This window comes from Bubalus bubalis, chromosome 21, assembly GCF_019923935.1.
Source record: "Bubalus bubalis isolate 160015118507 breed Murrah chromosome 21, NDDB_SH_1, whole genome shotgun sequence".
NCBI lineage: Eukaryota > Metazoa > Chordata > Mammalia > Artiodactyla > Bovidae > Bubalus > Bubalus bubalis.
In genome coordinates this window covers 38,891,109-38,917,921 of record NC_059177.1, presented here as the reverse complement: position 1 = coordinate 38,917,921, position 26,813 = coordinate 38,891,109, and the positions used below count along the sequence as shown (strand labels likewise).

General features: G+C 47.3%; 1 protein-coding gene and 1 long non-coding RNA gene across 5 annotated transcripts in view; one reads left to right on the top strand and one right to left on the bottom strand.

Annotated features, from left to right (window-relative positions):
• FEZF2 (FEZ family zinc finger 2) overlaps positions 1-24,695 on the bottom strand; it is a 126,379-nt gene extending 101,684 nt beyond the window's left edge. The window contains exons 1-5 of one of the 4 annotated variants that reach the window (XM_045163982.1): positions 23,521-24,695; positions 22,252-23,161; positions 21,771-21,905; positions 21,436-21,568; positions 17,235-20,552 (exon numbers count right to left, since the gene is read on the bottom strand). In XM_045163982.1, the coding sequence (XP_045019917.1) occupies positions 20,293-20,552; positions 21,436-21,568; positions 21,771-21,905; positions 22,252-23,103 (1,380 nt within the window). In that variant the 5' untranslated portion in view covers positions 23,104-23,161; positions 23,521-24,695 and the 3' untranslated portion in view covers positions 17,235-20,292. Of the gene's footprint in view, positions 1-10,804; positions 11,243-17,234; positions 20,553-21,435; positions 21,569-21,770; positions 21,906-22,251; positions 23,162-23,520 lie in introns of those variants that run through there. The other 3 variants (XR_006547476.2, XR_006547477.2, XR_006547478.2) reach the window with 3 other exon arrangements.
• Positions 11,414-19,001, top strand: LOC123331037. The gene is made up of 3 exons (XR_006547481.1): positions 11,414-11,543; positions 17,532-17,801; positions 18,800-19,001. It is a non-coding gene; the product is annotated as an uncharacterized LOC123331037 (long non-coding RNA).
• Positions 24,696-26,813: the final 2,118 nt, after the last annotated feature.

Below are 26,813 nucleotides of genomic sequence, written 5' to 3'. Positions count from 1 at the left end.
TATTAGAACAAGGGGGCAAAAACTCAAACATCTGAATTTCATATATCATGGATCTCAAAATGTCTGGAGGCATGACTATAAGGTGTCAGCTGCAAGTGAGAAAGATCTCAGCTAATTATGAGACTACATGGTAGTGTGTGGTGTATCAAAGCAGGTGACTTCTGAAGTTAAGTATCAGCAGAGCGAGAGATGCTGATCTAGTCTAAGGGTTGGAGAGAGAGGGAGAAGGAAAATGACTGAATTTTGACAAGAGATCTTTTTGTGGGAAAGGGGATGCTGCTGCTGCTAAATCGCTTCAGTCGTGTCCGACTCTGTGCGACCCCATAGACAGCAGCCCACCAGGCTCTGCCATCCCTAGGATTCTCCAGGCAAGAACACTGGAGTGGGTTGCCATTTCCTTCTCCATTGCGTGAAAGTGAAAGTGAAGTCGCTCAGTCGCATCTGACTTGTAGCGACCCCATGGACTGCAGCCTACCAGGCTCCTCTGTCCATGGGATTTTCTAGGCAAGAGTACTGGAGTGGGGTGCCATTGTCTTCTCCGAAGGGGATGCTGGGCCACCCTTATTTTGCAACTGATGAGAAACGATTAGCTAGGCAAGGAATGGGCAGAAGGGCTGTATCACTCTGTCTTCACCAAGGACTCTTCATAATTTTTAGAAAGGCATGCCAGGTACAGGAAAAAGTAGGTAGCACTTGGTTTTCATTAAGTGCAGGCGGATAATGTGAAGGTAACTGTTTTGACTCAAAAAACATCTTGAGCTCCTTGAAAGAAAGGAATGATGTCATTTCTAAATGGGAATTATGTATTTTATGTAAAGGAGTTATATGCCTGGCATATGCTATTTAAAGCAAAAATGATCACAGCATATGTTTTGTTTTTTGTTACTTAAGTAACATTCAATGTTAGAACATCACCCAACGCATAGTAGGCATGCAGATTCTGGTTGAAGAAGTATTTCTTGAGTATTTACTAGAAAAAGTTGAAAAGGTAGAACATTTATTCAGCCAAACACAGGGGGGAAAGCTTTCTTAACATATAAAACTTCTAAATAAATTTAAAATATTTTCTTTTTTTCTTTTTTGCAAAATACACCTTTTAGAATAAATTATTTCTATTATTACTTCTGGGGTTTTTTTTAGCTGACAATTTTTTAAACTAGCAAATATATTTTTAAACAGTTTCTAAAACTAAAGAAAGCTTGATAATTAGGTGTAAATAGAGATGTGAGTGGCAATTCTATTTAAACTCTTTAAAATCCATTCTACACTTGTTAGTATTAATGCAGCATTTGATTTTTAGTCGAATTTGAATGGAGATAATATATAGCCATATCTGCCCGTGACAGAAGCTATCATGGATTTCAAATATGTTTATTATTTAAAATCCCATAAAATAAGTCTAATGGTTCAACAGGGATTTTCATTAATAGGGACAAGACTTTATAAACCACATTTGCAAAGTGTACAAAGCACATTTAAATCTAATCTGACCCACACATGTACAATTTCTTAGAAGCTTATCAAATCCAAGCCTTTGAAAATGCATACACTGTAACAGATTTTTCAAAAACATGATGGAAAATATATACCACCCAGCTAAACACTCTCTTGATTTAGAATCGAGGCCTATATGTTTCTATTTCCATAGTGACTATTGCTGTGGAATCGACATGTTTTAATTTAGATTTGAGATTATAAACATCGTTTGGAGACAGAATTTATTTTCTCTCCTACAACTTCTGAAAATTGATCAGTCTAAGTGCTACAGAACAGAAGCAAATTCTGAAGTAAGATTCAGAAATTATTTGGCTTGAGGGGCATTTTTTATTAACAGAAGATGAGTTTTTATGAAAATTTATGGCTTTTTAACCCTTACAATTTTTTCATGAATGTTCATACTTTGTAAAAATACTCTAAAGAAGGGATTTCCAACAGGCCTCTCTCAGAAGCATTTAAACTGTGTTAAGATGTAATTGTTTTGTTTTTTAAGTCAAGGTCATAAGGATTCTGCAAATATTTTTGCCTAAATTTCTTAAAAGGTTAAAATAAGACTTTTTTCCCCTTCATTCATCATCTGAGAAAGGTAGTTAGAATGTGACTCACATTTAGCAATGTAAATTAGCAATCCAAATGACTAATGAAGAGAGGAGAATGAATTATATTCTTTTTAAAATTCTTATTTATTTTGTGGGCAGGACAATTGATGCATGGCAACTTTCACCCTTTCTGGTTAGCTCCTTGCTTCTGTCATGCCTATGTCTCCTCAATTCCTTTTTTGGCCATACCCCGCAGCGTGTGGGAACTTAGTTCCCTAGCCAGGGATCCAACCTGCACCCCCTGCAGTGGAAGCGCAGAGCCTTAACCACTGGACCTCCAGGGAAGTCCCTACTCTTTTTATTAATGTTTTCCATGAGCTTTCTCTCTCTTTTGGAACCCCTACTCTCCCTCTGCTCAAGAAGCTTATAAATGAGAATGGGCAGGGGCGAGGAAAGCGGTGAAAGAAGCAGAGGTTGCCAAGTGCTAGGGTGGCGAGCAGCTCAAGATGCTGGCGGAGAAGAAAGAGCAAACCCAAGGACGAACGTGAACCCTGGGAGAAAACGAGGTGAGCAGGAACACGTCCCAAGAGCTCTACGAAAGGAAAATGTCTTATATCCTGAAAGGAAGGTCTACTTCTTCAAATAAAAACAAACTCAGACAACTTCCCTTCACAAGGTTCATATGACCCCCACAGCCCAGCTGCTACAGAAGCAGCTGCCAGCCCACACCTTGGGGCCTGCAGGGACTAGAAAGCCATACTAATTAAGGTCGCTCTTGAACTGCAGCTTTTAGTTTTGGAGAAATAAGGTTGAAAAATGCTTCATAAATCCACCCTCTTCAACAATTTCTGATTTTTTTTTTTGTTCTCTCTGAAGAATAAAGCTAAACCAAAAGTTTATACACCCCCATTCATTGATAGAACTGCTCCATCCTCAGAAGCCAGCTTCTCAGCCCAGAGATGGTCTTCAATGAAAAGAAACTGTGAGTCTGCAAAGGGGAAGCCAGGAGAGATGTCAAGGAGAGATTTCATTCATGATTAGCCAGACTCACCAACGCTAACTGAAAGCTAACGCTTTGCAGTACTACTGCAATATGATTTCTCTCAAAGACTGCGAAGTGTTTGCTGAAGACGTGTGTGTGTGTGTTGCGTGTGTGTTGCTTGTCATGTTTGACTCTTTCAACCCTATGGACTGTAACCCACCAGACCTCCTCTGTCCATGGGATTCTCCACCCAAGAATACTGGAATGGGTTGCTATGCTCTCCTCTAGGGGAATTTTCCCAACCCAGAGATCAGAATCACGTCTCTCACATCTCCTGCTTTGGCAGGTGGGTTTTTTTTTTTTTTTTTTACCACTAGCGCCACCTGGGAAGCCTGTAGTTTATTCAAATATGTCTGGTACACTCTTTGAAGGGACCACATTTACTATCCAGGGACAGATTAATTCATTCTTCGATGAGATACTCAGTGAATGTTTGCTGGAACTCTGAGGGCCATGAAGAACAATGGGCCAAGATAGTCATTCATTCCAAATTTACTAAACACCTCTTATGTGTTATGTGCTCTTCTGGGATCCAAGGAATACAGCAATGAAGAAAATACATAAAAATCCCTGCCCTAATAAAGAAGGAAAGGGAAGAGGGAAAAAGTGGGAGTGAGTGTGAGTCTATGGGCATAGAAAGGAGGAAAGTTTCACATTTCAAACTGACTGGCATGGAAGGCCTTCCTCGAGACCTGAAGGGAGAGATAATCCATGGGGATAAAAAGTTCCAGAGGAAGGCATGGAAAGTGCAAAGGTCCTGAGGCAGGGGCTTGCCCAGCATGTGTGAGCAATATCAAGCAGGCCATGGAGCGAGGGAGGGGAAACAAGCAGACAAACTCAGATGCCAATTTAAGGGGATGGGTGTGGGACCTTGAAAGTCAGAATTAGGCTTTTACTTTTGGGCGGTAAATGGTAAAGCATTCAAGGGCTACAAGCAGAGTGACTGATATTTTGCAGCAAACAGTTACTGGGCATCTATTGTGAGCCGGGCGCTGTGCTAGTCCAGACGTGTGGGTGCTGGGGATGTGCGATCAACATGGAAGACATGGTCCCTGCCCTCATGGAGCTTAGACTGGAGAAGGACAGAAACACAAGCAAGAAAATCAGCTGACAAAAATGGTGGCTTGTGACCATTCTGAAAACAAAATCCAGGCCCTGCATCCTTGCATAATGCTAGACGGGGTTAGAGAATGGGTCTAGGTGTTGAGGAAGACATCTTCAAGGAGGTGATACTGGAGGTGAGTCTTCAATGAGACAGAGGAGCTAAATATAATGATGGGGAACAGAGTACATCAGGCAGTCTGTGCTAAGTCACTTCAGCCGTGTCCGACTCTTTGCAACCCCATGGACTGTAGCCCGCCAGGCTCCTCTGTCCATGGGATTCTCCATGAAAGAATACTGGAGGGGGTTGCCCGGCCCTACTCCAGGAGATCTTTCTAACATCAGGCAGAGGGAACTGCATATTCTAGGGCCTGAGATATGAACAGGTGTGGCTTATTGCAAGGACAGAAAGACACCAGGACAGCTAGTCCGCAAAGCATGGAGGACAGCAGACAGAGGATGAGATTGTAGCCTCAGGCTGGAGGTAGACCAGAAAATGCTTGAGCCCCGGGGAAGAGATCTGAAGAAGACATTGGTGATCCAAGGAAGAAAAATGTCACACATTATACAAGAGCTATGGACAAAAAGCTGTGAGGGTTTTCAATGAGGCACTTGGAGGAAGGAAGTTATGTTGAACTGAGCTTTGAGGGGGCACAGAATTGAGGTGCGCCAGGAGGGGAGAGGACCCTGTGAAGGCGGAACGGGCACAGAGGGAGTGAACCCTGTCATCAGCACTTGCCGCATAACAGCTGGGCCCCACTGCAGTCCTTGGGAATTCCCCTTTCCCCTAAATGAAAGGGCATGTGCCCGGAAGGTTTGAGAGAAATAAAAACTACTATTCACAGAATTCCTGTGCATAGTAAATGCCAAACAAATACTCGTTCTCATGTGTGTTAGTCGTTCAACCGTGTCCAACTCTTTGCAACCCCATGAACTATAGCCTGCCAGGTTCCTCTGTCCATGGGATTGTCCAGGCAAGAATATTGGAGTGGGTAGCCACGCCCTTCTCCAGGGGATCTTCCCGACCCAGGAATCGAACCTGAGTCTCAGATTCTTTACCATCTGAGCCACCAGGGAAGCCCGTGAGTTCTCATGACAGAATATAAATGCTGCTGATTTAAGTTCTTGTCCCCCAATTTGAGAGACAGGAGGGAACCAGCAACAGTTATCTTCTGAACTTTGTATATCCTTTTCAACACTCGATTTTTTTTTTTAAAGGAGGAAGTACCTAGCTTCATTCAGACCTAGATTTCATGAGCGTGGAACTTGGCATGGGACATGCATGACTGACAACCCCACACTGTGGTCCTCCCAGTGTACTCAGGGAAAACAAAGGAAAAAGTAAGCCATGCCTTAATACAAGCCCACCTAGGATTAATGAGGTGGAGCGAGGGGAGCTAGGGCTCTTTTCAAGGATAAGCCTCACAAAGACCAGACCCACCCCCAACGTTACTATATTATGTACGTCCTTCGTTTCCAATAAAGACCTTTGTGATGCAGGTTATGCTCAAAGGATGAGCAGGAGCCAGCCACAAGAACAGTGAGGGAGAAGAGCCCACTCTACAGCTGAGAACAAGAAACGCAGGTGCAAACTATCAGATGTGGGGAAAACTCCAAACAAACAAAATCAGCCACCATTTAAAAAAAAAAAAAAAAAACCTCATGGGGAAATGAAAATCTCTTCTCTCTTGCAGGCACTCTGGCATCTATTTTCCCAGAGGACGGAATGCCTAATACTGACTTCCGAAGCTATTGATTTCCCACGATCTAAGCAGGAGTGATGTGAGGAGTACTTTAAGCATACAGCTTCCACTTGTGAGTTCTGCGGAGCACCCCTCGAGGGACGCAACAGCAAACATCAGTGCGTTCTTCTTCCAACACAATATTCCTCTGCAGTAGATCGTCAGTGGTCTTATGTCAATTTTAAAGATTTGAGAGAAAGCCATCGAGACCCCGCATCTTCTTCAAATTAATCTTCGGCCTACAGTTTAAATCCCACGTTTACTCTGGCTCACTCAAGACATCCAACTCTGCTCTGCTCTCCTCCCCAGAGAAACCCTACACATGTTATCACAGACGTGTAGTATGTGAGAAATTTACGTGAGAGAAAATTCAGGCCAAGAGGACAATTTATCTAAAAGTCATGCATTTTCATGAATTAGCCACAAGTCAGAGCATTTTGACTTTCCACATTTTTTTTCCTCTGTGAGCTCTGGACATGACAGAAGTCGGCTAGCACCTTCTGGTTATGACTATACAACCCAGCTGGTGTTTACCTGTGTGCGGGTTTCTGGGTGCACACTTCCCAATATTCAAGACCAAAGGGCTAACTTGAAACCTATTAAGACAAATCGGATCAAGGAAGCTGTTCTGTTTTCTGGCGTCTCTTGGAGAATGTCAGAATATAACCCACTGGCCTTCCTCTTACGGCTACGAGGAAGTTCAGCGTCTGTCACTAACAGTAACCCTAGTAGCTCAGGGACGCTTTCTCTCAGTAACCTAGTAGCTCGTCTATTTTCCTCCCATATGTTACCTTGACTTAATCCTTTTATTGACTACCTTATTAAAAAGTGGTTTTGAGTGAAATTAGATTGATTTACTTTTGGAAAGGGACAAATGATAAATGACGGTTCTTGGCTCTTAGGTCCACCGGGTTTTAGGGTCCATGTCCTGCAACAGACAAGGCACAGACTTCTAGGTTCAGACCCCAGGAAGGGAAACCAGACTTCTTCCATGGTACCACTTGACCTCAGTCAGAATCTTCCTAAAGTCTATGTTGAGATGTCCTCTTTTTCAGTCAACCACACTTAAATTGTTCCTACATCATGGGAGTACTGCAAAAAATAACCAGATTATATCCTAAGAGCTCACTCTTCTTTATTGTTTTGGTGGGGAAGAGGGGTATTTCACTCTTTCTCCCAAAGTTCTATTGAGATAAACGGACACGACGTTATATCAATTATAAGATGCATGACATGCTGATCTGATACACGTATATTGTGAAACGATTACCGCTACAGTGTTAGCTAACACCTCCATCACGTCACATAATTACCATTCATATTCTGTGGTGAGAACATTGAAGATTTGTTCTCTTTGCAACTTTCAAGTATAAAATGCAGTATTATTAACTATACTTACAGTGCTGTCTATCAGATCCCCAAAATGCATGAAACTTCTAACTGGAAGTTTGTACCTTTTGATCAGCATTTCCCCGTTTCCCTCCCTGAGAGATCTTCCTAAATCTCATCATGGTGGTGGTGTATTTTTAACTTTTCCCTGAGTTCCTTGGCTCAGCCTCAGCCCCACCTCTGAAGACATTTTTATTCTGTATATAAATACGATGTGTGGATAGGGTTATAGAGTTTTCTTCCTCCAAACTTCTTTCACGTCGCAAAGTAGGACATATCTACTTGAAAGATTCTCACAACCAGAAGAAGGGATTTAGGCAGACTATAAAAATGAGGCGCAAGGAAAACTAATCTTGAACTTCAGACGTTCTGTTTCTAAGGATTACAAGGAGAAGGTGGGTCATGGCTGAGATTACTGGAGTAGTCAGTCTTTTTGGTTATAAACTACAGAAGAGAACTCTGGCTAATTTATGTGGGAAATTAATTCATTGGAAGGTTATGAGGGAGCTAGCAGAACAGAGGGGGACGTTGTAATAGAAAGTTTGGAAGGGCAGGAATTAGGGCAACTCATGTAACAGGCTGACCCTCGGGTCTCCTTGGAATGAATGAGGTCCAGTTATCTGCAGTCTTGTCCCTCTGCTCAAGAGTTGAATTCCAAATAAAGTATCTGCATAATTCAACTTAAGCGCCACACCTGTACCCTGGCTGGTGGACATGTCCCAGGGGGGACTTCTTCACAATACCAAGGATCTGTGCTCAGTGGAGAACGGCAGCTCCCTCAAAGCAAAACCAGAAGGCTGATAACCAGGAGGGAAAGCAGACAATGCTCAGGCGAAAACAAACAATGCAACCATGCTTATGCTCGTGAAGCATCATTAGCGGCAGTTACCAGCATGAGGACACCCTACGAGCCTCATCACTCCGTGAGCTGTGTAATAATTCGCTCTGTCACTCCCCTCTCCTGACACTTCGGCCAGGTCTCTGACTTCTGTGACTTCAGGAAGTGAGAGAAAAAGACTGGTATCCTGGAAAGCTCTCACCCAAAAGTCTGTTAAGAGTCTCAAGTTCCTAAGACAAGCAACCACCTCCTTGTGGAAAAATATGGCCTACCCAATATAACTGTTAAACAGTCACATTTAAGTCAAGGATGTGTTGCTTCGGTGATTCCATCTGGAGACTTGGCTGAGAAACGCGCGCTTTAAAAACATGGCAGCAGTATCTCTTTCTATAAATTTTTTTTTTAACTTTGATCAATTACTGTGTCATTCAGTGGGAAAATGATATGTGGGTCAATGGCCTATAGCACTCACTGCCCAGGGGTGCTTTTTCTTTTGTGTATCATACCATGGAAAACCCTTTTACCAAGTCCCAAGCAGATTTGAGCTATACCAACCAATGGATAATTAGGAGTTGTGGGGGGAGGAGAGGCTTTGAGATTAAGTCCAAGTGGATTGACTCCAGGGGCCAACTTGAGTTATGCTGATGCTTCTCTTAGCTGGTGCCTGGATACAACAGGGTCTTGAATTGTATCATGACTGGTACCGACGACTTATTTCAAGTAGCTTTCTCATATATGTTCTATCAAGTCACCCTCTTTGATTTCCTTCCTGGTGTTTACTAACATCTGAATCTGTCTCCTGTTTCTTGGCTTGTTCATCACCTGTGTCCCACCATTAGGATGTTAAGATCCATAAGGTCAAAGTCTGTGGTGTTCACAGCTGTATCCTCACCACAATGGCTGGCACATAGCAAGCCTTCAGTAAATGTTTTAGGACTGAATTGTTATGAGAGTGCCAGTGGCTGCCCAGAAGACTGAGCGGGTAACCTCCCTGCCCGTGGGGAGGAGTGGAGGTTCTTACCCGCTCATTTTCGTGTACCTACTATGCACCAAGCGCTGGGAACATGGCAATGAGCAAGGCAGACAACCTTGCCCTTGCAGTGCTCACTTTGCTAAAGAACTTGCAGGGCCTTCCCAGGTGGCTCAGTGGTAAAGAATCCCACATGCCAAGGAGCACCTAAGCCCGTGAGCCACAACTAGCGAGCCCACGTGCTGCAGCTACTGAAGCCCACGTGCCCTAGTGCCTGTGCTGTGCAACGAGAAGCCACCGCAATGAAAAGCCTGGGCAATGCAACTCGAGAGCAGCCCCTGCAGCAACGAAGACCCAGCCCAGCCCCAAATAAATCAAATTACAAAAAAACAAAACATTGCATCACAGACCTCAAAATTTGAAGGGTAAAAACTGTAGTATTAGCGATTAGTAGTCAGAGTAAAAAGCTATACTTTATTGCATGTCAATTATGTGCCTGCCACTTTACACATATTATCTCACTTAAGTCCTTCTAACAGCCTTGCTATTGGCAAAGAATTTAAAGATGAGGCAACTGGGTCTCAATGTTAGAAGCTTAGTCACGCAGCTTAGCCTAGGGTACTCCACAAAGTTGATGATATTTGATCTATATTCCCTGCTTTACTCAGAAATAGGCAGGCTTCAGCAGCCAGGCAGATGCTGTCAGGGCGCTAGGGTACCAATCTTTGCCCTAAGACACCTCAAACTCCAGCAGAACACTCCATTGGACCACGTGGGAAATCAGAATGCCGACAGTCCCTCCCTCTTAAATCACATCATTGATATGTGGTTTGTCTTTTGTTATCTGAACATTATTGACCAGGGATATATCAATTTGTTTTAGAGAGTGATACAATTAACATCACTAGAGCTGTGATGTTTGTTAGAGCTTAAAATTCATCAAAGGTTCATTATACAACTTACTGCTATCATTAGCTCATTTTGCTCCATTAGGTTTTTTTCCATCTCGTGTATATTATAAACTCAAGTTTATTACTGAAAAATTTTCAAAAATGGCGCATGGTGAAATTTTGAGTGATGAAGAATTTTTTGGTGAACTTCATGCAGATACTTCCTCTGATTGTTTGAGCAATACATATACTAGTGTCTCTGAAGAGGACAGTTCTTCAGAATATAGTTCTAAATCAGGTGACCTCAATATTAGACCAAGAAAAAGACAAAAACCTTAGTGATTGACTGTTATGGGAAGTGAAAATGAAACTCACGGTACATAAGACTTTACAGGTGTGTTGGGTATAATTATTGAATGTAATAATCCACAAAGTGTTATTTAAGTAACAATTAATTTTTGGTTTGTCAAAATAAAAATTGCCAATCACAAGCAGCAGTTTCAGCAAAAATCATCTGGTCAATAATGAGTTAAGGTGCCTCACATTCCGGTGATAATCATCACAGTTATTTACCTAAACACCTGCAATGGATCAGGTGTTTGATTAGCCCCACTGCATCGAATCCTTATGGCCCATGTTACTGCACCCATTTGGCAGAGAAGACATCTCAGCTTCAGAGAAGACAACACTGTAGCGCAGAGTCTTACAGTTGCTCAGAGGCACAACTAAGTTTCAAAGTCACGCTCTTCATATTAAACCCAGCCACACCCAACCGCATCTAGACGCTTCAACTCACCGTCCTTCTTTCACCTGTAGGCTTTCACGTGGGCTGCATGAGATGGCTCTCCTTCCATTTCTCCGTTGGTAATGCCTCCTGCTTATTGAAGACTCAATGCAGGCACGACTTTCTCTAGTCAAGCATCTCACACTTCCCTTTTTTCTGCCCAACGTCCATCAGAGTCGCAGAAGTGAGAGCTGGGAGACTCCATTTTAGAGCAAATAGCCATGAAGTCCATGTGTGCCTCCGGCTTCAATCATACCAGAGTCCAACAGGGTCTTTCTGGGCCTCCTTTCGATTCCTCTCCCTCTCCACCTATAATACTTTCAGTACTGGAAGGTCTGAATATTGTAACAAACATGCATACACCATAACACTGTAACAAACACGTGTACACCGGTCCCCAAACTTAGGCTGAGTCCACTCCCGAACCTCAGGAGCACGGCTTCCACCTTGACCCACGCCAGGGCGCAACTTACAAGTCTCTGATTGGGTCATGTGACCGGTCCTGAGCCAGTCACCATGGCCAGGAAGACGCCGTACTCTGATTGCTCAGACCTGGGTCACATGCCCACCATGGAGGGAGGGACCCACCTTAACCATATGGATGGAGAGTGGAGGGGAGATGGTGTCTCAGAAGGAAATGTTGATGTTGTTACCAGAGGGGAGAATGATGATCAGCAGGCAAAAGAAACAGATGTCCACTACACACCCCACCCCAGACAGGACTGAATGCGAATTTCATCTTCATGACCAGGTATTGCATGGGGATTTTTGTTGTATGTGATTTTCACCTTTACTCTATTATAAGGGCTTCCCTGGTGGCTCAGAGGTTAAAGCATCTGCCTGCAATGCGGGAGACCTGGGTTTGATCCCTGGGTAGGGAAGATCCCCTGGAGAAGGAAATGGCAACCCACTCCAGTATTCTTGCCTGGAGAATCCCATGGACGGAGGAGCCTGGTGGGCTACAGTCCACAGGGTTGCAAAGAGTCGGACACGACTGAGCAACTTAACGTTCACACTTTTCTGGGGCAGAGACTATGTTCTTCTCTTCCTTGTAATTCCAGCACCCAGCCTAGTGTCTGACACACTGGAGGTGTTCTTATCATATTTGTTGGATGAATAAATGTATTAATTTATGAAGCCCTAAGGGTGTTACTGGGGCTTCCCAGGTGGCACAGTGGTAAAGAATCTGCCTGCCCATGCAGGAGTCACAGGTTTGATCGCTAGGTTGGGAAGATCCCCTGGAATAGGAAATGGCAACCCACTCCAGTATTCTTCCTTGGAAAATTCAATGGACAGAGGAGCCTAGTGGGCCACAGTCCTTTCATCTTTTAAAGGCAGCATCATTGTGAGGTGGAAAGAACACAGATGCTAAATCAGTGTTTCTTAAGTGTAGTCAGGAACCAACTGCTTCAGGTTACAATGCAGATTCCTGGGCTACAGAGCAGAACTGTTAACCCAGCATCTCAGTAAATGGAATTCAGGTGCCTTTTTCTTTTTTAAAAAATTCTTTTATTGCAACGTAATTGCTTTACAATGTTGTGTTAGTTTCTGCTATATAAGAAGTGAATCAGCCTTATGCATACATACATACCCTCGCTCTGGGACCTCCCTCCCACCCACGCCCCCATCCCACCCATCCGGGTCATCACAGAGCATGAACTCAGCTTCTGTGCTTTACTGCAGGTTCCCACTAGCTATCTATTTTACATTAACACATGGAAGTGTACATATGTCAATCCTAATCTCCCAGTTCGTCCTACCCTCCCTTCCCACTCTGTGTCCACGTGTCCACTCTCTGCATCTGCATCTTTATTCCTGCCTTGGAAGTAGGTTCATCTGTACCATTTTTCTAGATTTCATGTGTATGTATTAATATACGGTACTCATTGCTCTCTTTCTGACTGACTTCACTCTGTACGACAGACTCTAGGTTCATCCACATTTCCACAGATGACCCTGTTTCATTCCTGTGAGTGGCCAAGTAGTATTCCATTCTGTATGTTGCCACATCTTCTGTATCCATTCCTCTGCTATTGGACTTTTAGGTTTCCATGTCCTGGCTATCATAAACGGTGCTGAAATGAGCACTGGGGTACCTGTGTCCTCTTGGATTATGGTTTTTTTCAGGGTTTGTGCCCAGTAGTGGGATTACTGGATCATATGGTAGTTCTATGTTTAGTTTTTTCTTTTTTTTTTTTTGGTTCCATCTGGTCTTAGTTGCAGCACATGGGATCTTCATTGCATCACACGGGCTCTTTCATAGTGGCATGCATGCTTAGTTGCCCTGCAGCATGTTGGATCATAGTTCTCTGACCAGGGATCGAACCTGTGCCCCGCTATCCCAAGGCACATTCTTAACCACAGGACCACCAAGGAAGCCCCTGTGTTTAGTTTTTAAAGGAACCTCAATACTGTTCTCCACAGTGACGACATCAATTTATATTCCCATCAGATGCATTTTAAACAAAAATGTTATGCGGTTCTTGTACACCGTCCTTTTAAAACCATGACCCATATTTAGACAGAATCATCTGAGTATGAGTCCCCAGTCCATCGCCTTCCAGTCATGTGAACTAACAGGAATCATACCTTCTCAGCAACTAGGTTTGCCCCTCTTTAAAATGAGGCTGAGAAAACTTACCTAATGAATATGTAATGAAGAGTCAACAAGATAACACAGGTAAAATTTCTTTAGAAAGCTCTGCATTCATGTTTTGCTACTTGAGTTTTTCTAATAATTACCGCTAACTTCTGGAATTCTTCCTGTGTACATGCCAGGTACTATTCTAAGTTCTAATTATATGTGTTAACTCATTTAAGCCTCACAACAGCCCTGTGAGAAAAAAAAAAATTTTTTTTTTCTTTTTAAGGTACAATTGACACAGAACGTTTTATTAGTTTCAGGCATGATAGAAACTATTCCTGTTTTGCAAATGAAGAAACAGAGACAAGGTAGTCTTCCCTGAGAAGTATCTGAGCTAGGATTTGAACTCAGCTGTTTTGATGCCAGACCCCAGGCTCTTAACCACTCACTGGATTTTCTCCTTAGAAATAATAAGTTATCTTTCCCAAGGCAATTCATCACCTTGCACTTTGTGGGGGCGGGGCAAAATGAGGACAGTGAAACTCCTTGAGGAAGGAAAGAACTCCAAAAATGACCCAGGACTGAAGACCACCGAAGGAGAGAAACCACAAAGGTGATGTGTCAGGTCACATGGCCTTCACAGGATGCCCTGATAAAAAACACATTATATCAGATTCTGATTGATCTACAATAGAAATGTCTCACTTTCTCCTCTATTTCCTGAAATCTACCTTTCTAGATTGTATAACACCTCTGTGCTTTGAAAACCAGAGCCAGTCTTTCATCCTAGATGACTGTTTTTATTTTGAATTGGTATACTTTTTCTTCCCCATTCTTTACTTCTAGGCACCAATATATTTTTTTCATGAAGCATGAGCAAAGCCTGAAGTGCAAGCCAAGACCTCAGAAATATGATAGCTGTTACCAAGGATTTGAGAGTAAGAATACAAAACCTAGAATCAAGATTTCAAGGCTGCACTCTAGTATCTGAGGTGGCACCGGTCCCACATCAAATATGGAATAAATAAGGCATTAAGCAACCGCACAATTTGTTCTGGGTTCCTTAGCTGGAAGTTGGGCTTCCCTGGTGGCTCAGACACTAAAGAATCTGCCTGCAGTGGGGGAGACCTGGGTTCAATTTCCGAGTAGGGAAGATCCCCTGGAGAAGGAAATGGCTGCCCACTGCAGTATTCTTGCCTGGAGAATTCCATGGACAAAGGAGCCTGGTGGGCTACAGTCCATGGGGTTTCAAAGAGTTGGACGCTTAACACACTCCTTAGTTGGAAGTGGAAAACCCTATCACACACAGTGTTAGGCTCTCTTTACCTGGCTTTACTGAACACTGAGTGTAAAAGAACTCCAAACACTTCTGCTGTTGGGAATGTCTGGACATTTATGTTTAATTGGGATGTAATATGCATCTGAAATAGACAGATATGTTGACCTACTTTGTTAAAAAGTGGAAACATTAAAGTGACGCAGTGTCTTAATGCCAGATGAGCTAAGAGAAATAATTTAAATACTTGATCACCTGGTCCACAAAGCCGTGGGTGATGAGTGTCTTTCTACTTCTGTGCCCTGTGCAGAATTAGGAAGGCAGTCACCTGGGGGGGAGGGGGGTGACAGTTTTGAATGGTCACTAGGACGGAGGGTAGAAGAACTGAATGTGAATTAGGGACATCTGGTATCCTGGTGGGTGGGAGCGGGGTGGGGGTGGTCTTAGCTCTAGGAGAGAGAGGTATAGTTTGAGGAATGCTGGGAGCTAATAACCAGATTACCAGAACTTGTAGGGAGTCCTCAAAGGCTAGCCTGATACATTTTTTACTTATGAAAGAAACATCCAGAGGGTTGGTGGTGGGCACCGAAAGCTTCAGATCAGCACCACCAAAGGTGTGTGGCTCGTGGTAGAGTTTGCTCTGTGCTGGCAAGCCCACCTTTCTGCCTACTTCCTCGCTCTTGGCTGGTTGAGTTCTGCCTCTGTCTGTCCAGTGTCCACCAAGGGGCCTGGCGGCGGCTCCCTTTTCTTGGGCTATGTACTTTCAACCAGTTTTGAGCAGCCCCATTTCAGATTGGCCTTTTTATGTTTGATATAAAGAATAGTTGTTGGCCAATTTCATCTTTTCATCGCTGTTCTCTAGGCCTGAATCCAAGCAGTTTGTCAGATGCTCATTAACTCCCCCTTTGGCTCTTTCTAGTGTGTCTCCTAAGCTCATTGTGCCAAGAACTAACGCTTTCTTTTACACGATTCTCTTTCTCTGCTCCATCAGGGAGACAAATTACTTTCCAAAAGGGATCGCCAGGGATGGTTTAATGAGAATTTCTTTGGGGCTAGGCATGGAACGCAATGTAGTTAACATTCGGTGGACTTAATTGGACTTTTCTTTTCTGCCTCTTTTTAAAAAAATCTGAAGCTATCCTGTTAATCTCTCATTTGTAATCAATTGTGTTGACTAAACAAAAGTCTAGGTCGTCTTTTCTTCCTGTCCCAGACAATCCTTTGTTGCCTCTAAATGCCTCATTCTTGAGTGATCCTGGTCGCGTAGATGGGCCCGATTGTTGACAGTTCATTATTGCGCTTTTGTCCATTAATCTTTCTTGCTGTGTTTTGCATGTGCATGCCTTAATGAGCTCCGTTGGCAATTAACATGTTTCTAGGAGCAAACTGGTTGCTCAGACGTTTGAGAGGGAAGTGCAGGGAAAAGGGCAACGCAGCTGCCTTGAGGTTGTTTATTTCCCAGCGTTTTCTCAAGACTCCAGTCCTCTCTCTGTCAGCACCCCGCCCCCCCACCCCTCACTGTTATTCACTCCCCAGCTCATTCACCACCAGCACACCTGGATGCCTTGTTGCTGTGATTCTCGGGCCTGGCTTAGGTGACTCCCTATCCTCTTGTGAGCCAAACAGCAAAATGGGGACCTTACAGACACACTTCTGCAGCCGAGGCAAGAGTGAGCACAAGTGCCCCCCAAAATGCGTCTGGATGCTGGCAACTTCTCTGTGTCGCTCTTTGCAGAGAGGAACCTCTTACTCGCCTAAGGCAATAGGACTGTACAATCTGTTATGTACAAGGCTGTGGCTTTGGAAGAAGGAGGGTTTTTTTTTTTTTTTGAGTCTTGCTGGCAAGATTGCTGAAGTGTGAGCAGTCATGGACAGAACAAACATCTTGTAGGGGAAAAGATAATTGGAGTCTTTTTTGTGTCTGTGACAGGATTCCCCTCCCCCGCAATTTGATTTTTTTTTAAAAAATTTTTTAAGGGTGGCCTCTTCAATTTAATCAAGGTTAGAATATTAATATGTGCCTGATGACTACCTTGTTTAAGTCATTTGTTAATAATGCAAACTACAAGTCATGCAAACAGATTAATATTAAGAGGCAAAAAAAAAAAAAAAAAAAACAACAACCCAGAAAATAGAACCTTTCACCCATCAATTCCTATGCATGGGGAATAACCTAGAAGGATTTCAGTGAGGACAGTTACTTACAACAGCTTAGCGTTGGCGTCAGAACCTGCACTGGCTGCGAAAGGTATTTAGTCATACAGATAGAAGGTTCCTTTTCTCCTCACACTACTTTCCAGGTGAAGAAATCCTTTTCTGAATCCCCCCCAGCTGAAGGAAGCAGACATCTTAAACTGAGGAGGAGGGACTTCAAGCCAAGCAGCGCTAAGCCCTATAGATACAGAAGAACTCTGTTTATCTACAATTACCACCAGATGTGAAATAACACCTTCTCAGGGCAGAGCGATTGACAGGTGCTGGTGTGAAGGTTAAGTAACAATCAGGTTATGAGGGAACAACCTCAAGGAGGTTGGAGTAGTCAAGTAACTGCGCAGGTTCCACTCAGAGCTCTGATTCCTTACCTCTCCCCGACGGCAGAGAGAGATGAGCAGTCCAAGAGAGAAATGCCTCCTGTTCCACGCGTTAGTATTATCTCATTTGCAGTCCTTTGCAAACATGGGATCTTCAACCCTCTTCAGAACCATCACCTGAAAATAAATGTCTCCAGTTTATGAGATGGGCAACCCTTTTAGTCTTTCTCCTGTGAAAACATTACAGAAGAATTTCCTCAGAGAACCATTCTCTCACTTGATGGTTAGAAAGTTATTTCCCTGGATGGGAGTGCCCCATCTATTTTTTATTTATCTTTTCTTCCTAAGGAGAAAGAGGAGAACCGAATCACCTTTCCTGAATGCAGGCCAACTTTTTAAACCCAATTCTCTAAGAGGAGGCTTCTGCGCTAAATTTTGTGGTGTCTGCCACTTGCCCAAAGTTCTGGAACTATTTAGGAAGAAGGTGGACTTGTCCTGGCCAGTGTCTGGTCTCCAAGAAGCCCCTCTGCCAAGGATCCTTTCAGAGATGCAAGAAGCAAAGGATTTTTGATTGAGACAGTCGGAGGGCACCCAGGAGCTCCCAGAAATGGGGAAGGGGTGTGTATCTGTGAGGCGGGGCTAATAAAACCTAAGGAGATAAAACTGGGATAGGATCGGACTCCTCAAACCAGCCCGCAAGCCCCCTGGGGATAGATGTCTGGGAAGAGCAAGGCGCTATTTCCGTATCTTTAGCCGCCAAGTCCTCCTCGCCCAATGTGGGGTTTCCTGGGGTTTGTGGCATCCACCGAGATTTCGGAGTTAAATCTGCATATCCCTCTGGGTCCCAATCTCCCCTCAGCGAAATGCAGCCAGAACGAGCTAACATTTAAATTCCTCCTCGCTTCCTCGCCCCCCTCCCCTGGCTGCGTCTTCCCAGACTTGGGAGGGGGAGAGGAATACAAAAAAAAAACGAGGACGCTCTCCTTTCAGGAAATGGAATTCTAATGTACACGTTCCTATTTCTGAATCGGAGGTACTAAAAATACCCCCGCGACAGCCTGAGGAAGCTGTCGCTGTCCTCTGTGCAAACAAAATCGACAATTCTCCTTCCCCGCGCAATGGGTCTGCGAATCGGGAGGGGGGTGGGGTGAGGACCCAACCTTTGGCTGTGACCTGGACAGAACTTCCACCCAGCAGCCGAACGTCTTCTCCCGAGTCCCAGCTGGGACACTCCTCCCCCACCAACGAGGACAGAAGGCAGCTGGGATTTTCTAAAAGTCTAGACTCCGATTCCTGACCCTACCTAGTCCTGGGACCCTAGGCAGGTCATTTAGTTTTGATCTCTGCCTCAATTTCTCCATCCTTCCACAGGGTGAGAATAATCACCCCCCAGCTTGCGGGTTGTGAACGTTAGAAAGAATATGGTTTGAGTGGCGTGGAGCAAGAGCTCCGGCAATGTGAGCTTCTTTGGTTGTGGGAGTCCCTGGCGCAAGCAGCGCTAAGCGCCTACTGTATACCGGGCTCTGGGATAATACCCACTCAAGTCACTTTCAGACTTACTTGGGAGTTTCCTTTTGCATTAACCATCTTTCCCTCCAAATACCCTCCACCTGCAGTGGGAATCCGCGTGGGATCAGCGCCCAGACGCCGCCGCCCTAGCCCTTGCAGTGGCGAGGCTGCGTGGAAGCCCACTCCCCGGCCCCGCGCCACATTTCCTTCTGGCGCTGGGGAACATTGTTCCAGAAAACGTGGGCTGAATCGCAGTGCGAATATTAGGGGCGGGAGGAGAAGGCCCGGCGCGCCGAGCCAGTAATCCGAGCTCTTGATTATCCAGATTCGGATCAAACGGGGCGGCGGCGGCCGGCCCCCTCCTGGGAATGATTAGATGATTAATGTAATGCTGTTTGAAGGGTCTCTGTTTTCTCTCTTAATTTGGGTCATTACTTAGAAAGCAAGCGTGAGATCATTTCATCAGCGTGCTCGGCGGCGGAGATAGCTATTCAGGAAATGGGCTAACTGAGCGGTAATCAGAACGCTGGGGGCGGCGGCGGCTGCGAGCCGCAGGAGCCCGGATGCGCCCTCCCGCGGCAGGGCGCCCCGCACCCGGAGGCCGGCCTCAGACCACAGCGCGGGCCGCGGAGCCCTAAAGCTCGGAATGGGCTGGGACACTTGGCCCCCAGTTCTCGCCGCCAGGAATGATTGAGTGGAAGAGTGGCTCCCCTTACATCACCCAGACAAGAGGGTGTGCCCAGAAGCGCCCCGGCGCGGCAGTGCCCATGCCATTTACCCCACTGTGGTGCGGCTCTTTGCTCTAGGACACGCACCCCAAACCTGCTCTCCAACACCTAGCCACTTTGAATCCCTTCTTTTTAAAAAACTCACCCAAATATGGCAACACCCAGAATCCCTTGGTCAGAACAGTTAGCAAATAAAAACTTGGTATACAACGTGAGGGCCGTTGTAGGCCTTTACATCCTTGGTTCCTGGGGGATCTGAACACGTTAGCGTGGCAGGAGGACCGATCTGGCCTCACCCTGGTTCCAGTGCCCTCAGAAAACGTCGCATGTGCGCGGCCGAGAAATGCTTAAAACGCCTATTTCTTTTTCATTCTTTAGGGTTGCTGAGCTGATTTGCGGCGAGGGTAGAGGGGGTAAAAGAAAAGACGCACTAAGGATTCTGTTTATTGAGTTATATATGTATATATTCCGTGTTCGTGTGTACAGGAGAATTTACATGGCTGTATAAAGATGGCTGGGGGCGCCGCGCTCTTCCGGGACGTTCACGTGACAGGCTGGGGTTAAAACCCGCTGCCGCCGGAGGAGAAGCCAGAAGCCGAGGCCTGGAATTAAATACGTTTCGGCGCGCTGGGTTTAAATAAGTTTCCCGAATATACAAAGGTGGGGAGCCAGGCGTTTGCTGCCAGTCATCGAGGAAACGTTTAGCTTTCCAAAAATATGCTGGTTTCGATAAATAGATTTTAGCCTTTCTGCTATAGCTTTTTTTTTTCTCTCTCTCTCTCTTTCCTTTCTCTTAATTTTAGAAATAAGTTTATACGTGTGATCTGTTTGGGGGTTGGATAGGACTGGAAGGGAGGGTGAGGCAGGAGCTCTCAGCTCTGCACTGTCCGAGTCAGGTCCTTTGTGGAGGGGGCGGCGGGGCCCACGCTGTCGTGGAGTTTGCGCACGTGTTTCTTTAAGTCAAAGTTTCTGCAAAACCCTTTGCCGCAAGTGGCGCACGTGAAAGGCTTCTTGTCGTTGTGGGTGTGCATGTGGAAGGTCAGGTTGTAGACTTGGTGGAAGGCCTTGTTGCAAATGGTACATTTGTACTGCTTCTCGCCGCTGTGGGTCAGCTTGTGATTCTTGTAGTTCCCTACAGGAGACCAAAAACAAAAAGGGGGGGGGCGGATAAAGTGGGACAGGGAGGGGCCGGGTGTCCCGTGGTTGGCTCAGGTGCCCGCGTAAAGAAGGCGACGCTTGGCTAGGCAGGCGCGACCTCTCCGAGTGAAGAAGTTGTCAAACTTCGTACGCGTCAAGCCCTGGACTCTCACTACAGGATGCAGGGCCGAGTCCCGCGTAGCCGCCCCGCGTCCCAGCCCCGCCGGGGCCTGAGGCCCGCGCAGCATCCCTCCCGCTGAGCTCCGCCGGCCCGGAAACTTTTGTGCTGCCCAGAGAGACGCATGGGGCCCTTCTCTGGGCCGCCGCCTCGCTCGAAGAAATTCGCATGAACCCGGGCTTCGTCCCCTATTATTATTATTTTCTTATTATTATTTTTAAAGTTACTCCCTATGGTCCCCTAACTACCACTTGGAGATCCGAACGTGCCTGGGAAAATCCAAGCGGAATGCTGGAGATAGTAGCGGTTTCCCCCAGTCTAAACTGGTCCCAGGAGGTGAATTACGCCTCGAATTTTTTTTTTTTTTCCATTTTCAAAAGAATCCCGGCTACAAAGGGACGCTTCCGCCATAGGGCGATACCTTGTCTTTTTCCAACTTCCATTCCCTCTACCCCTTTCCTTCTTCCCATCTCCCAAATTCACAGTCTCCCCGTGCAACCAGCTTGAGTCCAGCGAGCTCTACTAATCCAACCCGGAGAGCTTCCACCGAAACCCCGTACAACCCGATTCCAAAGAAATGCTGCGCCTGAGCCCGCGGCCCTCGCGCGCGCTCTCTCCAGATCCTTCTTTGCCTTCCCGCTAGCGATGACCTGCCGAGACCCAAGGGGAGGTGAGGAGAGGGCCTCGCCCTACACGTTACCTTTTTGGTGAAAGCCTTTGCCGCAAAATTCACAGACGAAGGGCTTGTAGCCCGCGTGGATGCGAATGTGTGTGTTGAGCGTGGAGCTGCGGTTGAAGGCTTTGCCGCACTGGTTGCATTTATGCGGCTTTTCCTGCGGAGAGGGGCGTGCGCATCATGAGGCTGAGGCCCCGGCCAGGAGAAGCCACCTTGGGGGGCACCTGGAAGGGGCACACCGAAGGGACAGGGGCCTCTGGTGGGGGTTATAACGGGAACCCTTGGTCATTCTCTCCCCAACCCCATCACTTAGTTCCGGGTGTTGGGTACGGGTCGGGCCAGACCCGGGGCCCACGTACCTGGGTGTGGATAATTTTGTGTCTGCAGAGCGTGCTGGCCTGGCGGAAGCCTTTGCCACAGACTTTGCACACGAACGGTCTGGCTCCAGTGTGGACTGGCATGTGGCGGGTGAGGTTATAGTGAGCGTTAAACACCTATGGAAGCACACAAGGGGGCCTTGTGGCTGTCTGTCCGAGTCCGCCTGGCAGGGTTGGGGGGCGGGCGCGCAGAGACCACCTCCCCCAACCAAAACCCCCTTCAGAAACCACAGCCCTTTTCATTTTGTAAAGAGCTTCCCAATCCACTGTTCGTGCCAGTCCTGTGAGGCTGCTGACAAAGGCATCCCCATTTTACAGAAAAGGAAACTGAGGCCCAACTGTGCTCTCAATTCGAGTAGACAGCTACTAGGGAGCTCCCAAATTTGAGAAAGGGGCCGTCCAGGCTGCCCCTCAAGGAAGCAGCTGCTTACCCCTCCCAGATTCCGAGGACCCCGAGCCTCACCTTTCCGCACACCTCACAGGTGAAGTTTTTAGGCTTGCCGTCCGCTGAGCCACCGGGCAGCTTGCTGTGGCCCTTGACGCCACCGCGCTCAGCAGTCAGGGCCGAGTTCTCCTTCAGCACCTGCTCCAGCGGCGCAGGCAAGCGCTCCTTATGGGCGTAGGGGGCTGGATGGGCAAACTTGTCCGCGGTCAGGCCGGCCAACTTGGCGTTCTCCAGCAAAAAGAGCTTGGGGTGCGCAGCCAGGGCAGCGGGGGCCTGTGTGTTGAGGAGACCGGACGGGAAGAGGTGGCCGCCGAGGAGCTCAGACGGCGGGTACGTGGCGGAGTCCAGGTAGTTGAAGTAGTAGAGCGAACCGCTGGCCGGAAGCCCCACGGCCTGGTTGATGACCTGCGGCTTGATGACCCTGCCCGCGGGCAGCGCCGACGGTACCAGGCCCAGCTCGGCCTTGCAGCACACGCCACAGTTGGTTTTGCACAAGCCGCTGGCGCCGCACACCGGGGCCCCCCCACCGCCGCCTCCACCTCCTCCTCCGCCGCCGCCGCTGCCGCCCGCCCGGAGGCTGCTTTTCCAGAGCTCAGAGTAACTGAGCAGCGTCTTGGACGGCACCTCGTAGCCTAGGGGCTGGAGGGGGATCATACAGGGCAGCGGCGAGCAGAGGTTGAGCAATTTCTTGCCCTGGCCGCTATCCGCCTCCAGTGCCCCCGGCCGGGGCTCAAAGGGCGCGCGGGGCTCCGACGTCTTAGCCATGATGCGCTCGATGGAAAAGGCCAGAGTCTTGGAAGTGGCCGGCGACGCTCCTGCGCGCGGGCAGGCCGGGGGCACCATGGTCTCCAGGGAAGCCGAGCTTGCCATGGCGCGCCGAGCCGAGTCGTACCGGACTGGGCCAGGGCGCAGCCTCTCTCCTCTAAGTCTGTATTCCGGAAAAGGCAGGGAGGGAAACCGCAATTTAATAAGCACCTTGTCGGGTCCAGGTCACCCATTTGCATTCAAATGAACAGGGGCAGAACAAAGTGCACCCAAGGGTACCAAATTACCGCCCATTAACCCGCCGCGCAAAGGAACCCACCAGCCCCTGCCCCGGGACTTTGAAAGGGGGGAAAAGGGGGAGGGTTTACAGAGGAAGAAGAGAGAGGGAGAAAAAGAAAGAAAAGAGCCTCAAATTAACCCCCCTGAGCCGCTCCTTGGACCCTGGCCTCCGCCACGCGTGCTGGGAGGTAGATAGTGAAGGGGCAAAGTTAAAGAGGACCGGGAGAGCCACCTCGCATTTACCTCTTTCCCCCACCGCCAAGGAGATGCGGTCCGAGCCATGCAGCCTGTCTCCTCTGTCACATTTTGATGGCAAACATCTTCCCCTCCGCGTGAGATCACTGTCTTTTACATTCAGCTGACATCACATGAAGTCACTTGAAGTGGAATGACATGGGCGGCGGCGCGGCTCCTGTAGCGGCCCCTGTGTTCCACCGCGCCTGCCGGCCGCCGCCGCCACCGCCCCTCAAACTTTAAAAGGAGGCAACTGGCGCCCGCGCTCCCCTCGGGAAAGTGCGAGCGGTTCGCGAATCGGGAAGGAGGGAAGAGACGGGAGGGGGAGGGGGAGGAATCGTGATGGTTTTGCCGGTGGAAAAAAAAAGGGGGGGGAGCCCAAACCCAGGCAGAGTTCCGTGCGTGATTCACAACTTTGGGGGCCTATAGGTTTGGGGGACGCGGAGAGGGCAGGGGGTCCCGGGCGCGCCGCCTCAAAGGGCCCCTGGGTGTCCGTCTAGTCACCGAAGTATCCCTTAGCCCTCTGCAGCCGCGCTGGGCATCGTGCTAATAAACTGCCATTTACCCACGGAGCCGGCGCCAGCCCCGAACACGCGCAAATGATAATTACCTCATTAGGATGTGGCGCAGGGACGCGGGCGCTGCGTTTGGAGGGGGGAACTTGTTAATGGGGAAATATTAATTTATGCAAAAACAACCAGCTCGCCTTGGCTGGCGTCGGAGGTCGGGAGAGAGCTCCCGCAGCCAAAGGACGACCCCGTAGCGTCCGTAGGAGCAAGGCCGCGCGCCCAGATCCTGGGGGCTTCGGCGCCTGGAGGGTGCGCGTCCCCCTCTCCGACTCGCTCTCCGCCTGCGGCTGAGGGAGGCTGCACCCTGAGCGGGAGGGCTGTTTGAGAGCTTGATTGATCGGGATCGCTGATTTGTGATCGGGTTTCTGAGGCAAAGCCCGACTCCGCTGCGGGTTCAGGGCTGCGAGCAAGGAGGATTCCGAGGGCAGGTCTCCCCGCTGACGGGTACTTACTGTTTGTATAATTGAGACGGTCCAATCTCCACCTGTTTAAGGAGCAGATTGAAACAGCAGAACCTCCCCTGGATCCTATTAAAACGTTTTTCCTCCTAAGGCCATTCAGTCGAACCAATTTTCCGAAGTGATTCATAGAGCTGAATTCTGCCAAGGCAGCTCTTTCACTTTTAGCCACTAAAGCACCGCGTGGAACCGGGTTTTGTGTTTTTCTAAAATAAAGAGAAGGATTATCAGAGGGGAGAGGGAGGAGGACTGAAGGGGGGCGGGCAGAGACTTAGTGTGGCCAGAGGTACACGCAGAGGGAAGAAAAGGCCCTTTTCTAGACAGGCCCCAAGTAAGTTCGGAGGAATTCAGCGTTTTGTGCCTCGCCACAAAAGCAGCGCACTCCGCGCTCGGTTTGGAGGGGCTGAATTCATCTGTTTGCAGACCATTCCACCTGCGTATCACAACAAACTGCTCAAAGACGCTCCAGCACTTTCAACAGGCCGGGTGCTCTTGGCGACAACAAAAGTGATCGAGGTTGAGGGTTCTTATGGGGAGGGGGACAGCGGCTAGCAAGAGAGCGAGGGAGAGAATTAGGTTTAGGAAAGGAGAAGGGGGATTCTGGGGTTAAAAAAAAAAAAACTTTTGGAGGGTTTTGTTTGCTGGACAATTATATCTTGCTTGCCGGCTTTTGCAAAACCAGGAGCTTTGTAGCAGCAACTACAGTTTCAGAGGATTATGGTTGGTATAATATGAGCAAACAGGGCTGAGGGTTTGATAGTGAATTCTCTCTCCAAAGGTGTAAGATCTTGTGGAGCTCCAGAGAGTGCTGGTGGGAAGAAAACCCTCTCCCTTCTCACTTGAGTGCCCCATCCCAGGCCTCTCTTATGCAAAACATCCCAGGAAAACCAGCAGGGGAAAAAGACAGGAAAGGTCTAGTTTTAAATTCAGGCAAACCACTCCTTTCTCCACTTTGGAATTTCTCTTTTCTACCTACTCCCCCTCTGACGTGTAACTGCAGACATGATATGGATGTGGCAGGTAAAGAAAAGGAAAAGTGTACTTGGAACGCTAGGAGAGGGAGCAGAGAAAGAGGTATCCGGGGAAAGTGGCCTGGATGGCCACGGCTGTGGTTTAATTCTTCCACCCTGTCAAGCCTGGAAACTACCCCTAAATTCTGCAGTCTTAAATATGTTTTATAGCATCCCCCCGCCCCCCAATTTCCAAATTTCAAAGCTAGAAAGAGGCTAACTCCTCTGGAAGAGTACATTTCCATACAGCCTATTTAATTTAGATGTTCAGAGAGGCAGAATTCCAGACTCAGTATGCCCCCATCCCTATGTTAATGTAAAAACAAGACAGATAAACTACCCCTTACCCCACCCCACCACCAAACAGGAAACAAATCAACAACTCACCCTGACATTGAAACAGTATCAATAACACCCGAAGGTCTCACAACCTGCATTTCTATCCCGACTTTCCTGTGGATCCCGTTCAGCCATCAGCACTTGCACCCCAACCCCCTTTCCAATTTGGGTTATTGTTGATCTCCGCAGCAGCTCGAAAGATCTGCTGGTCTGAAAGCTCCATCAGGCTGAAAGGCTTCCAAAGACTTCCCATGAACCTGCCTTGCCATCCCTAGTGCTTTTCGGAGCTGCAGAAGCCATCTCTCTCTCCCCAGCATCACAAAGGAGTGCTACCTCCACAGAAAGAAAACATTTGGGTAAAAACAAGTTGCCCCTAATGTGCCTCTCTTTCCAAATGTTGGGTGAATACACTGGCTTTTATGAAAGTATTTAATTAGCTTCCACAAACTTCTCCTTCCCTGCCTGCAGATTATATTGAAGTGGAGGGTTGGAAACTATTTTACACCTTGCCACTCACATGTTAATTAATCTCTATCTAACCCTAATTGCAGTTTATTCAAGCACCGCTCAACAGCTCACCCACACAATAAACACTGATCCTACTTTTATACATATTACTTCACGTTAACACATTGAGTAATTAACTCCAGTACCAACTAATAGTGCAAACAAATATTTTCTGTAAACGAGATGATTTCAGGCAGAATAATAGAGGACTGGGGAAACGTGGCACTCGGTGGAGGCAATGTTGAGATTTCGATTTGCTGCTCCCAGCCCTCTAAATTCATTCTCAACCGCAGCATCTTTTTTCCCCCTGAGGCTGAAATGCTTTTTAGAAAGGAGGAGGGGGGGGGGGTGGGGAACAGTATGGAAATGTGACAATTTTTCGGAGTTCTTGGAGGGGTTCTTCAAGAATAAGGACAACT